The sequence below is a fragment of the Battus philenor genome, unplaced genomic scaffold (assembly GCF_028537555.1).
Source record: "Battus philenor isolate CCGP_79_NKW_IND1 unplaced genomic scaffold, ilBatPhil1.0.hap1 SCAF_14, whole genome shotgun sequence".
NCBI lineage: Eukaryota > Metazoa > Arthropoda > Insecta > Lepidoptera > Papilionidae > Battus > Battus philenor.
In genome coordinates this window covers 1,697,917-1,712,918 of record NW_027181676.1, presented here as the reverse complement: position 1 = coordinate 1,712,918, position 15,002 = coordinate 1,697,917, and the positions used below count along the sequence as shown (strand labels likewise).

General features: G+C 33.6%; 1 protein-coding gene across 1 annotated transcript; it reads left to right on the top strand.

Annotated features, from left to right (window-relative positions):
• The first annotated feature begins 1,431 nt into the window (after positions 1-1,431).
• Positions 1,432-6,591, top strand: LOC137918496 (cuticle protein 64-like). The gene is made up of 3 exons (XM_068761317.1): positions 1,432-1,449; positions 4,195-4,294; positions 6,190-6,591. The coding sequence occupies exons 1-3, from the start codon at positions 1,432-1,434 to the stop codon at positions 6,513-6,515; spliced, it is 444 nt and encodes a 147-aa protein (XP_068617418.1). The 3' UTR covers positions 6,516-6,591.
• Positions 6,592-15,002: the final 8,411 nt, after the last annotated feature.

Genomic DNA, 15,002 nt, shown 5'->3' with positions numbered 1-15,002 from the left:
ATTGAAATCACCTGTATTGGCTTACTTTATTATAAAACTGCGAGGGTTTTAAATACCCTGATGTTATATGAGAACAACAAACTGATGCTAGTTTTTTTATGGTTACATTTCACAATTCACAAGCTATATAATTTATATGTTACTTTATGTAATTATCAGATTTATTGACGAGTGTTTGTTTAATATACTTATAAATATTGATACATGATAACTTAGACGTCGCTCAAGAGTGGGCAGTGGTTGCCCAGCGGTAGAGCACTGAGACTTGCGATCATAAGTCGCGAGTTCGATTCCCGAGATATATACATACATACATAATTGAGTCTTTGTGCATTATTTATATATTGGATTGCTACTACTCACGAATAAGTTTCCAGAGGATAGGCAGCAACGTAGTCTGCGTACCATAATACCACACTGCGATCGCCAACCCGCCTGTCAAAGGTTGGCGAATATGGTTTATCTTCCTACACATATGTTTGAGGGCTTGTCTTGCAATGGGCGTCCATGGGCTAAATTGACCACACAGGAGTTTATAGTAAAAGTTTACACTTACATTTAGATTTCAGAATTTTAAATTTACCATTATTTCTCCTATACTTAATTATATTTTAATATACATAAATTATTTATATTACCATCCATATAAATTATCGATTGTAATAATTTATCGCCATAAAAATTTCCACTAAGAATCTAAATTTTTTTTTGACGAAACACGAGTATAATAATAAAAAAAACTAATTTAACAGTTTATTAATTAGATTTACGTTTGGCTGGTATTAAATTTTTTCTAAAATAGTTTATTAGTAAACTATTGTTACAGAAAAGCTTAGTAAAGAAAAAAAATATTTTGTATATATATACATATACAAGTATGTTTGTATATATGTATGTGTGTATAGTAATGTATGTATTACTATATATGTACATCCTAAACTGCCCTCTCCTTCATGTATCTCATCTCCATCCAAAGGTTGCCTTGTAGAGATCGCTTCGAGCGACAACACCGCCTCTTGTACTTGTATATTAATTGTTTCTCTTAATTAAGTTATTACCTGTATAATTTTGTTTCATCTCCTTTTCGTATTATAAATAGAGTTTATATATATGTGTGTGTGTATATATATTGCAAAAACGTATCTAATTCTATAAAATATAAATTGTAGCTATATTTTAGTATCGTATAAAGAATATTTCCGAATGTAACATGTCTTTTTTTAACCTAAAGTGTTTAGTAAAAAAAATTATATCGGAAACTGAAAAAATGTGCACAAGGATACCGAATGTAAATAGCGGCAACAACTCAGTTGCAACACTTGCGTGCAAGCAGTTCCGTTCGGTTCGGCGCTTGTGGGAAATCGACTCTATCGTATAAATATGAAGTCCGACAACAATCCAGTATACTTCGTCTGAAGAAACACCAGCAATATGTTCGCCTACATCGCAGTAAGTTAAACTTATATTATTAATATTTCAATTAATATTTATTTAAATCTTTTGTCTTAACGCTAAACCTTACGACGAAAGTCCAAAATATGGCTAATAATGACTTGCAACATTAAAACATGGTTTCTAAGCCTCTGGCATTACAAGATCGAAAATAAATGAACAGATATATTAATAAACGAAAGTACTAGAAGTCCACGGATTGACAAGATGTGGCAGTTACAAGGTCACATACCGCGTAGAACTAATGGTCGCTTTAAATGTAGACAGATAATATTGTTAAAGTAATCGAAAGATCCTGGAACCAGATCTCTTTCAAACATTCCTATTGGAAATATGTTGGCTAGGCCTATGTCCAACAGTGGACCTCCTAAGTCATCATCAAATAATGATAATATTGGTGACTAATGTTTAATTCCAATTGTGTTAATATTTTCCAAATAATTATTTATGAAGTCACATCGCTAAGAAATTGTACTATCATGTAAATGAATTTTAAGAAATAAAACCAGAAACAAATTGCTCCGGTTTAAAAATAATTGTAAAATTTCTAAACAAAATAAACCCGTTTAATTTTATTGAGGACTCCCAGATGTGCGTTGGCAACCCTTATTGTTTTATATTGAAAGATATCGTTATAGAGTTCACTTGGATAATTAAAAAAAAAAAACAGTGATAGCTTAGCGGTAGTGTAGTATGACTCGATCATATGTCGCTGTATCGATTTCCGTGATACAATCATTTCTGAACGTCTTATCCATCTTAAAACACCTTTAAGGATTCTCTGACAAGCTTCTTCCATACTATTTTATCTATTTACGAATAAATAAATATCTGAACCTAACAATAGCACAGCGGTAGAGATCGCGGGTTCGTTTCCGATACAATATATAATTCACACTTTGTTCGTTATTTATATAGGACTGTCACTGCTCATAAATAAGTTTTCAGAGAATTTCCAATTTGCGTGCTCTGAGTACCATAATTTCCACACGGCGATCGCCAAACCGCCTCTCAAGCGTGGCGATTAGTATATGTTCCACCTTGATATCTTTGCGGAAGGCAGTGGGTGTCTATGGACTGAGACGACGACTTTTTTTAGGCAAATAACTATTCAGATGTCTTCATTGATCATATTTGCAACAAGTGGTAATAATTAAAATTATAAAGTTAAATGAAAATAAATAATGATTAAAATAAATGTCAATTTACAAAACAAGAGGTTGATATACGAAGCGACGAAGACAGGACGACGAAGGTAGTGACGAACTTTGAAATGAATGAGACAGCTAAATAAAAGTTTCTACAAAATTGGGCTCTTCAAGCATTTACCATAATCATTAATGAATAAGATAGAGTATCATTAGTAGAATATTGTGATAGGATGCGTGAAGTAAATATTCTCAATATCCGCCAACCGTGACCAAACATAACGCAGTTCATACGTTTTAATGAGGAACGTAAAAATAACAAAGTATTGCATCAAAACAGGTATATGAAAGTTAATCGAAGGGTCAGTGAAATCAATTACGATTTTATATAATTACAACTGTAATGTAATGGTTTAAGCAATATCATTTACATCGATAAATGTTATAGAAAATTAATTAAAGCATATAAGCTGTATATATAAAATGTTTATATTGTTAAACCAACAATAATATAAATATTATATGCATAAAATATTAAATAGTCTGTTTAAGTATAGAAAATTTAAATTTGGAATTTCAAGTTCACATTTAAGCACCAATCGTTGTCAGTGTCAGGAGGTGAATACAATGAAAAGTATATATGTGATAAAAAAAATTAGACACGTAGCGTTTGTGTGAAAAAAGCAACCACAGCGATAAAATAAAAAAAAAGACTTTCAGGACATACGCCTGTTTTAAAAATGGTGTAGAGATCGGTACAAATAAACATTTTACCAATATCCTATTCCGTAACCAGGAATAATAATTGTATATATTTTTATGACGCCGCTTTGGGAACCTTATATATATATAAATATATATGTATATATATATTTACATGTATATATATATTTATATGTATATATATATACACATATATATGTGTGTGTATATATATATATATACATATATATGTGTGTGTGTGTATTATGTATATTATTCTACTACAGTACTTTTTATGTCATTTTTTTTATAATTTGTTTTATTAGCACTCTCTGTCTATCCTTCACAATTTCTTCTATTCTCTCTTCTCTCATTCTTTACATTGTTTCCTACGGCTCCCATCTTTCGCCACATTTCTCGCAATGATAATTTTTCTAATTTATACAATTTTTTTTTTTTAATTTTCATTTGAAATTTTTTCCTCCGCTATTTAATATTTTAATGCATATAGATTATTATATACAATTAATGTTTTATCATATTTTATTATGCTTAAATATATTTCATATTACCTTTTTAAAATATCGCAAAAAGATGCGTCAACTTCCACCAACTTTATGACGGAAGCGATGCTGCGACTGTTGAATTTTTCTTTATTACTCGTAGTAAATATAACTTTTTTTAAGGCCCTGATTTTTGAAAACCTTTTGTTTTCCCACTGAACATTGCGACGCTTCTCTCTCGTTTTTTTCAATATTTTCTGTTCGTTTCTCTTGTTTTGCATTCACTGCAGAATGCTTTCCTTATATCATAAACCCGTTTGAAGATTTTACATCTATTACCAATCAACTTGTATATTAAACGTTATAATTAATTTCGTTATTGTTTTCAGGTCGCTTGCCTTCTGGCCACAGTCCATGCAGCTCCCTCTGGTTATGGAGGCCTTGGAGGTTACGGAGGTTACGGAGGTCTCGGAGGATATGGAGGATATGGTAATTCATCATTTATCATCATATTAACCTTACTTATTCTCTGTTGATGTTGTTGCATCTAGCCCGAAGGCTTTTACAGCTTCATCGGAACCGAGTTTACGGAACAGAAGGATCCGTGAACTAAAAATTCAACCTTTAGGAGTCAACTGCTGAACATAATTCTCTCATAAAGATTTATAAAAGGATACATATACAAGGTTTTCTATTAACATTGCATCTTAAAATAATAGTGCGATAATAAATTTAACATGTAATTATTAAAACAATCTTACTAATTGTAACATTATTAATTAAAAATTCTTCTTTTTGTTCATCTTTCTGCTTCCTCGTGACTAAGTGTCGTACAAGTAATAAATTCGAAATAATTCAATATAGTTATATTTACAAATGTTTTTATTTATATCGACAGCATTTCACTAGCTGGACGTTTCGAAAGTGATTATAGAAAAAATAATCCATCTGAATTTATTGTAGCCTCTTCTAGAACAGCAGGAAACGTTAGGAACTTCTGTGGTTTCTAATTAAAGAAAGTAATTTCAAAAGAGTTCAAATTGACTCTATATTCTATTAAATTGTCTCCTCTATTCTCCTCTTTACATCGTCATCGTCATTTTAGCTCATAGACACCCACTGTAAGGCAAAAACCTCTCCCAAAGATATCCATAGGGGGATATACAGTAATCGCCACGCTAGACAGGCGTGTTGGCGATCGCAGTGTGGTATTATGGTACGCAGAGGACGCTGCTGGCCATCCTCTGGAAACTTGTTTATGAGCAGTGGCAATCCTATACAATAATTGCACAAAGTGTGAATTGTATAAAATTATATCGCGTTAATCGAACCCGCGACTATCGATCGGAAGTCTCAGTCTGCTTTCGCTAGACTACCACTGTTTCTGGACGCATTTTTAAATGATCTAAATAAGAGTTCTCCAAACTTTTTTGTGTCGTAGACCCCTTACCATATTTTTCCGTGTTGGGTAGACCCCCTACTTACCTAATATTGATTTCTTGTAAATTTCTCCTTCCTCTAAGTTTTTACAAGTTCAAAATGTATTGCGATCACAAAGCGAATTCCAACATCCTACAACTTACACAATTTTAAACATATATAATATTTATTTAAATTCAAAGGTACTTTGATAAATTATGTAAATGTTTTGATATTATAAGTTAGTATGATGTAAGTAAATAGGTACTATCAGTGTATGTGAGATCCACTATCGTGGACCCCCATTTTCATTTCATGGACCCCCAAATTTTTTTTCGCTGACGTAGACCCCTTGCAGGTTGTCATAGACCCCTAGGGGTCGATATAGACCACTTTGGGAATCACTGATCTAAATTGTATATTAATTATAGGTACAAAAGATTTAAGAGGTGATTGGCATAAGGCTCATTTGTCAGCAAATTTTTTTAAATCTTTTCCACCTAACTTCAATCAATCTGTATAAAGTAATCACTGCTATTTTCTAATAGCATTAGCTGCAAATCAACAACACCTAATAGTTTTATAATGTCATGAAGTAATTTATTGTTTCTAAAAACTTCGTTTCTTGCATAGTGTATAACATACCTTACTTGAAAGAAAATTAGCTATGTATTCATAACTTTAAGGCTTTTACACATATATCTAATCACCCTTTATACATATAGAGCTGAATAATGTGTTTATTATTCAAATACTTTCATCGCTAGAACATTCATCTTTACTTTCAGATTAAGTTGATTTATTGTTACCTCATAAAATATATTCTGAACTTGCGAGTATGTTAAAGCTATTGATTTTTGAATAAGGTGTATCATACACTACTTAAAAACGAATGAACTATGTATTTATTTGTCAAGTTTTTATACCTGTAAAAATCATCTAGTGTAATAATTTTTATTCAACAGGCTACACGACGCAAGTCATCTCTGCGCCTATCTACACCGCGCCTGCGATCTCCACAGCCAGCTTGATTAAAGCTGCGCCTATACCTGTGATCAAGACTGTATCGGCTCCCATCATCACCGCCCCCATAGCGCCAATAATTAGCGCACCTGTTCTTAAGACCATCGCCACGCCTATTATTTCGTCTGGTTACTCACTTGGAGGCTACGGACTCGGCGGCTACGGACTCGGCGGCTACGGACTCGGCAGCTACGGTCTCGGTGACTACGGACTCGGCAGCTACGGAGGCTACGGAAAACTCGGATATGGTGGATGGGGCAAACACTAAGCCGTTAGTTCGGTGCGACAGACGAAGTACTCGATCCAAATTGTAATAGTACCCCTGTCCCTACACTTTGGTCAATGCACACAATAAAAATACCGCAATTCTATTTAATCGTTTTATTCAACTTCACCTTAATGTAGATAAAAATTAGATTTAAAAAAAAAACTCTTCTTGCGACTGGGCAAAGGCACACGTGGTTTTAGATACAGGATGATTAGTTACAGGTGAGAAAGCTTCAACAGGACACAGCTCTTGAGCTGTCACTTTATACATTTTACACCCCAATAAAAAATCAATGATACCAAATATAATAAATAACATAATGATAATATAATAAAATGAGGCTTCTTTAAAATTCTGGTCGCTGAACTGACAGAAAGTGAAGGATTTTGTTATTCCAATTAAATTTCAAAGCGATCACTTTATAAGTGTTTGGATATAAATGTTAAGGCTATAAAGCTTTTTGCAGATAAATGAGCTTTCACCACTTTAAAACTTTTATATCTATAATCAATCACCCCGTATATACATTTACCACACACTTTTGCATTCATATAGTATTATTTTAGTCTATTTCTTAATAACTCCTTAATTTCTCTTACCAATTCTTTTGTATAAAATTTTATTTTGATTTATATTCTGAAAAGAATATTTATCTCTTTTTAATTCTTCTTAGCCATATATAAACCTAATAGACTGAATAGCGGTGAATTATAACGGTAATCAAGCATATATATATATGTATGATTTTTACAGATCTAGACGTGACGTTTTTATGAGTAATTTTAAGTTTATTCTAGATCATTCATTTCTTCAGATTCTTCAGATGTTCACTGTGAACGATCCAAAGTGGATAACGATGTAAATAAATTTATACATAAATAAATCTCTAGTCGAATTAGCTACAGCTAGAAATATTTCTAAACAAAAATGATCTAATACCTTTTATTTCTGTCTATAAAGATTTTACTCTTACCCTAAAACAAAGTAGCTTTTTGGATCATGCGAGTGTCTTTGAGCGCTGATCACACAAACGTATCGTCAGGTCCCTTGTTCATTTTATTTTATGTTAATAAAACTGAATGTCATCATTCTCTACTGGAATTTTAAGGAAGATGAGAGTAATATCTCATCTTCTCTGATGAGTCTCTCCTGTTCTTCAGATTTTACTACAACAAGACATAGACCTCCCCAAAGGTATCTATGGGATATATACCATAATGGCCGCATTTGTCAGGCGTGTTGGCGATCGCAGTATGGTATTATGGTACGCAGAGAACGCTGCCTCCTGTCTTCTGGAAACTTGCTTATAAGCAGTGGCAATCCTTTATAGTTACTGCATAGTGTGATTTATATAAGATGGTATCCTGAGAAATGAACCCGCTACCTAAAATCGCAAGTCTCAGTTCTCTATCGCTAGGCTACCACGGATATTGATAACCATAACCTTTATATAAATTGTAAACTTATATCATAAAGATATAAATTAATTTTCACGTCAGGCATTGTTTCATTCGTTTTCTTGTGAAAAATCAAGCAGAATGATCCTTTGCGCTCATCCACGCCAAACTATAGTGTGACGTTATAAACTGCCACCGCCATCTATCGATGCCATTCAAAATTATAGCACCACTACTGCCATCTTGTATAAATTTTGCGAAACTTCATACTGTTGTTATGGTTTGTAAAACACTTTTTTACGAGAGAATATTTATTTATTTATTTTAATTATAAATAATGAAGTTGTCTGCTACCGAAAACTGATTTTTGATATAAAAACTTTAGAAACCTGAGACGTTTGAACAGGTGAGTAAAGCTGTTAATTATTAGGAATAAATAAAGGAAAAAATTAGCTACGTAAGTCTTCCATACAGAAGGTGAACGAACGACCTTATTAAGGAATCGGAACACGCTGGAAGCCACTTCCAACCTATTATATTGGAAATCTATAGAGAAAACCTATGTCCACCAGAGGACTTTCTATTGTTGCAATAGTTACAAGACAATGGAAAATTTATCAAAAGTAATGGTTTTTGCAAAAACCTTATACTTCGATTATTCTAAAATCTTTTTGTTTTTGTACCTTAATATAGTACTAAAAATATTTATTTGTTTATTAACACTTTTTTGTACACCATGAAGAATAAATAGAGGAAAAAAGAAACATTCCATATGGTACAGGAAGCAGTCTTACCGCTCGAGGCAATCTCTACCAGACAACCTTTGGATGGAGATAAGAGACATGCAGGAGAGGGCAGGTTTGGGTGTACTTACATTACTATACATACATATATAAATACAAGAATACTCATATATATATATACACAAACGTGGGAAAGGTACTAAATAAATACATGGGAAATGCTTCACAATGTCCTATTTTAGAGGCCAAGAAAGTGAGCTTTTACCATTTTTCGCGCATCTAGTTAGTTCTGGTAACTTATTCCATGACCTGACAGCTAAAACAGTGAAATATTCCTCCATAAATATAGTAGAAAGAGCAGGCATCGTCAATTTCAAGTTCTCCGATGATCTAAGCAACTTATGTGTCATGTAAGTAAAGAAATCTAGATTTAAGGTAAGAGGGAGTAAGCGGGTTAAACAAAATACTATAGATAGCGGAAAGGATTTCGACGAAGTTTAATCAGCAACCACTTGAGCTTATTACGAAATTCAGAAACATGGTCATATTTGCACAGACTAAATATGAATTTAATACAAAAATTCTGAAGGCGCTCCAGCTTATTAAGTTATTCTTCAGTAATATTAATATAGTTTTCATCAGCATAATCAATGGTAGGAAGGAGAAGAGACTGTATCAGTGAAATATTGGTACCCAGAGGTAGACAGTTGCGTAATCTTCACAAATCGCCGCAGGCGTAAAGTCTTTACGAATAATATGTTTAATCGAAAGTGCCCATGTGAGTGCTATCCAGGTTCTACCTGAAATTTTTAACATTACCGCTAAACGGAAGAATGGTATTGTCTAAAAATATATAAGGAATCTGCGACCAATTTATCCCGCTTAGCATTCTATGGTTACCTACAACAATAACTTGCCTTTTACATGGATTTACTTTTAAACCATGAGCCTTATTCAACTCAAAAATATGGTACTGGTTAGAATTTATTATCGCAACAGCTTCAATCAGCTTCCCTTCATCAACATATAGGTGGTAGGAAGAGAGGAGCTAATTTGAGATGGAGTTGATGAAAACTGCGAAAAGAAGTTCAAAAAGAACGCCACCTTGAAGCACGCCGGCGGTGGAACAGTAAGAAAAATATTTGTCCTCTATAAAAATACGCTGCTAGCGTCCAGACAGGTAATTATAAAACCAATCAATTGCTGTCAGAGATATGTTAAGGGATCGGAGAGAGTAGGGTAAAATGTCAAAATCAAGTGTTAAAAGCGTTACTGAAATCAAGTAGAAGTAACACAGTTAATATTCTTCTTCATACCAGACCTGATGTCTTCCGTAACATAAATTAAGGAGGTAGTAGTACTGTGACCGGAGCGGAAACCACATTGAAACAGATTCAATAGTCGATTTGTGTCGTTTGATTTTTTGTACAATTTTGCTATTTGCTATTATTAGCTAAAACAAAATAGTTTTTACTTCTACGCTATTTACGTTCCGTATTGCTGGCTAGTACGGCTATAATAATTTTATGATGAATCATTCTTTCACTTTCGAAATTGAATTCAAACGCCGAATTGAATTTGGATGCCATCAATAATATGGTCGCTGGCATTCTGTTAGGATTGTGTAAATTGTAAATACTATTTGTACATTTATGAATAAATCTTTGATTACTGTTTGCTGTCATTTTCCTTGTCATGAATGAGAAACGATTAGTGTTCGGGCAGGGGCGTCTCTAGCTCGTGTAGCGCCCGTGTGCAATGAAACCCTGGCACCCCCTAGGCCTTCCCCACCCCCTGTCGCTTCGGCTATAACTATAAACTTTGCCGTCGTAACAAAATAGTTTTTTCATATCCCAACAAGCTATTTTATAAGTAGGTATAGCTTACAGTACGGTATTAGCTACGGCCTTTTTGACGGATGCCTGTAGCACATCTCTGTTGCGGAACTAAGCGACGAACCGCGATAGATTCCAAAAAGATGCTCTTAGCTGTCTCAGGGAGCTCCGCGGTACGCCTTGAAACGACGGCGCCCGTGTGAACTACACACCCTGCACTATATGTTAAGCCGACCCTGTGTTCGGGCGGTAACTCATCTCCGCAAGTTTTATGAATTATTCGAAATCTTAATTACATTTCATGTATATGTACTTAGCATTGGTTATTATTACTTAGCTTTTAAGATTTATGGGCGATTCAACACAAAAAAAATAAAGTTTAACTAATTAATTTTATTAAAAGAAGAACAAGGTTGAATCTGCCTTGTACATTGAAGTGTTAATTAATCATTCCTTTCGTGTTCTCTTCTGTACATACCGACTTTAATAATTACATTTTGAAATTAATAAACGATCATTTAATAGTAAATAGACGTTCGAATTCTGCTTCGTGGAATTTCGGCTTCAATATATGCAAAACACTTCCTTTAATATTAATTTACGTAAGAACTTCATTCAAAGCCTGCGGCTGTGGTAGTAAGTTACGAAGTTGGAGGTAGTTCGCACTTTGTTCAAATTAATCGTCGGCTGTTTGCTCAGGCAAATGTGTATGCACCAAGCTCCGGTCGTTTCAAACTTGCCTGCACACAGATTTTGAGAGGAGTTGAGAAGGCATAACATGTAATTACTGGGTTAATTATACGTATGTTTATGTAAGAGATTTTTCAACGTCAACTTTGTTTTCATATCAAAATATAACAAAGAATTTTTATAGAAATCAACTTATTTATATATTTTTTTTAAATTTAGTTAACTTTCAATACGTTTGGAGTATCTTTTTTTTGGTTTCAGGAGGAAAATCTTTCGAATGTTTAAGAAACACACAGGTAATCACCGTTGCACGACCGGAGTCATTTTTGCAAAATGACTGGTTCATCCCATTATTTGATTTTATTAGTTCTATATCATCATTATCTTTGTGTTAATTTCACATGTGGACATAGGCCTTACCCATATATTTAGATCTGTTAGAAGCGCCCTGTATCCAGATTGCTCCAACGATCTGCAAAATTTTCACTCTGTAGTTATATTTATTTAATAAATCAATAAACATGATGTCCCGGACTATCAACTAAGGTAAATATACATATCCCATGCAAAATAATTACATTCGCGCCGATTTTATATTTACCCAATGCGTTTACTTTAATAAAATATTCCAATAGTGTGATCTTGATATATATACGAGTGTATCCGCGGCAAGAAGTTGTTTCAATCTCATTTTTGAAACTACGGTGGTATGCGAAGGTTTTGCTGTAGTTTTAACAAAATGCGTCGAACAAGATCGTGTAGTTTTAGCCGGTAGGAGTCTACTATACCTTTTTTGTTGACGGTTATCCTATTTAGAATTTTCTTCATGAAAAAACGAGACATTCATTTTGGGTAAATTGGTTTTTCAATTTTTCTTTTATGCCTTCCTTTTTTCCACTACCTTCTCCAGTCGAGTTATTTTAGTTTGTATTTCTTTAGCAGTCTCCAGCCAACTGCATAAAGCTCCGCGCCGGATTGCGGCTTTGGAATTACCATCGCTACCAGGGCTTAGGCGAGCAACGTTTGCCAAATGGTATCCTGTATAATTACCTATACGCTCTGTTACGAAACGGATTTCTAAACCACCACATTTACATTATATATATATGTATATATATATATATATATATATATATGTATACGCGCATACTCAATATTATTGTTATTAGTTATGAGTTAATAAGATTCTAGTTGATGTAAATTTTTCATGTGTAAAATAAATAAATAATATTACATTTGCGAGACAAGACGATTTAAAATATTACGCAAAAAGCTCAAAGAGGTACAGAGAATGGCCGGCAGTAATTTGTAACTTCAGAAAGCTCTAATCAAACTAACGAAGCAAAGAACTTCATACATTGTTCTTTTTATGACACTAGTTTACGATGTTTTAGGAATTCAGCATGATGTTTTGGTGTTATTTTATTTGCTTAACAGAACCTTTAGTTTTTATATTGCTGCGTAATGGTCTAATAAATTGTATCTAATAAATATATATCAGAAAAACTCCAATTCACAGCACAGTAAATACTTTTATTCCACTTATAATACTCGCATAGGCCAACTAGCATAGTTTCCACTAGACAACTTATCACTTCAATGGTTATTGAATGAGAGATCGAGCTCCCGGCTCAATAATCAAAACGCTGTTTCAACTCCACCACTCTCAATCCTTTTACTGGAAGTTGTCACAAAAGAGTGACGGAATCGAGTAGTATTGCCATTTAAGAAAAATAAAACTACCTTTTTTATAAAATTATTACAATATGTATTAATTTTCAGAGATATAAACTTATATATTAAGTGTTAAATAAAAACAAATTTTTATCGTTATATATATATTTTAATCGTTATAAGTATTGTCCGGTTCAAATAATAATCTGAACGTGTGCTAATCTATAAAACGCGCTAAATTTGAATAGTTATTATATATTTTTAAATTTTGTATATCTTGCGCTCTTATAACAAAGAGGATTGCAAATAAAATCAGAAAAATAGTTTTAAACATATGGCGTGATCAAATATATATAAATGCGTTAAGATTTCTGTGCGGCTGCTGTTTCTAATAGCATCAATAGATGGCGCTAGTAGTCATTTGCCATCGAGTAATCCAAAATAAGAGTACGGCTCGGTCGTGGTTTCTTTAATCAACTAATAAGGATCTCAAACACGCGTCTCAATGTCTGGAGACGAAGGTATTTGACAAGTGTGTGTTACTGATGATGACTTACTGACGGTGATGACTACTTACTACTTATCGACGATTAGTCTTTCTTTTATGGCCCCCGCTATTGGGGATCTCTAGTACAACACCTGTCTTGGGTTTCGTGGGACACACTTTCTTTCACATTCTTTTTTTATTTTCTCAATCTTCTTATATCTCACTTATTCTTCTTTCATCCGTCACATTATTTTCTATTCCTATCATTTTTTTAATCTAATTTAAGCATTGCTACTTCACACTTTCTTTTTATTTATTTACTTTATTTACTATTGTGTTATAATCAAATTTCTTCTTGTTTTAACTTATGTGTATATCACAGTATTATTATTTAATTTTTCTATCACATTTTGTTACCTTTTTTGTAGTCGATTACGACTGCATTTTTTTACTTTATTTACTACCTGGTCTGGTGGAACTACTATGCCTTGTAGTGGGCATCTTTCAGCTGTTATGATGAAGATGGTAATGAAACGCGACATAAAATGTTAGATGTAATCTGCATTTCCACTAAAAAGAGTTTTAACTATATGACGGAAACTCTAAACTAGACTACAATAAATACATAAGGATTTTCATTCCGGTAAAATTTAATTTAATCGAAGATAGCATAACCGTCATAAAGTAAGAAGAACTTCACTAACCGATTCAAATACGGAAGCTATAAACTAAATAGATTAAAATCTTTATTGCAAAACTTTTCATATTACCCTGATATTGACTGTCCACGAAGTTACCTTTGCAGATTGCTCAAGTCAAAGACAAGATAGTTTCAATATTTGGCGGTCGTTATGACTTTAAAACAACTATTATTCTAAACAACCTAAGCATATTAAAAACTAGTAAAAAGAAGTGATACCTTGTTTATAAAGATGTGTAGTACTGGCATATAAAACACAAACCAGCTCAAGTTAAAACGACAGTGTTTTAAAAAAAAAAACTAAATATTATTATGTCTCGTACTACCCTACAGGTTATTGTATGTTCTGTATAGATATAAACGCTCTAAAGATTCGAGTGTATAGCCCATAACCTGCCAATAAATGTTTAGTACACCCCTCAATAGTGCCCCGATTAGTTCCAAGTCACAAAAAATCAATAGTTATGCTCGGGGTTTAACTACGAGATCGTATCACAAATAAGGAGCTCTAAGAATTGCTCATCTGAAGTGGCAATGGGCAGAGCACCACGTGTACCGTCACTGCGAGATCGTATCACAAATAAGGAGCTCGAAGAATTGTACTTCTGAAGTGGCAGTGGGCGGAGCACATCGGTTTTGCAACTGCTAGCCGTTGAAGCTGAAAGGTTTTCAAATGGTGACTACAAGCTGGTCGAAATGGCGTTTGTGGGCAACGCAAGACTAGTCATCATAGCGATTATTGGGAGAGACCTGTAATTTGCACTGGGTATATCTGTTTCAAAGAAGTAAGAAAAGGACCAATATTTAGCCACTACCGCACATGCAATGGTAGTCGTGCAACAAAGTGCACCGCCCGCCAGTCCGCTAATAAATACGTATGCGGCAAACAATGCAAATCACACAACTGCCACCGCCAAATTACTCAACACGTGTTTCACCCCTCCACGGGGCATCTTCCGGA

What these genes read in the sequence shown, in the direction of transcription:
- LOC137918496 (XM_068761317.1), top strand. An exon ending in CGGAGGATATGGAGGATATG is followed by an intron (nt 4,295 to 6,189) that starts GTAATTCATCAT and finishes TTTATTCAACAG; the next exon opens with GCTACACGACGCAAGTCATC.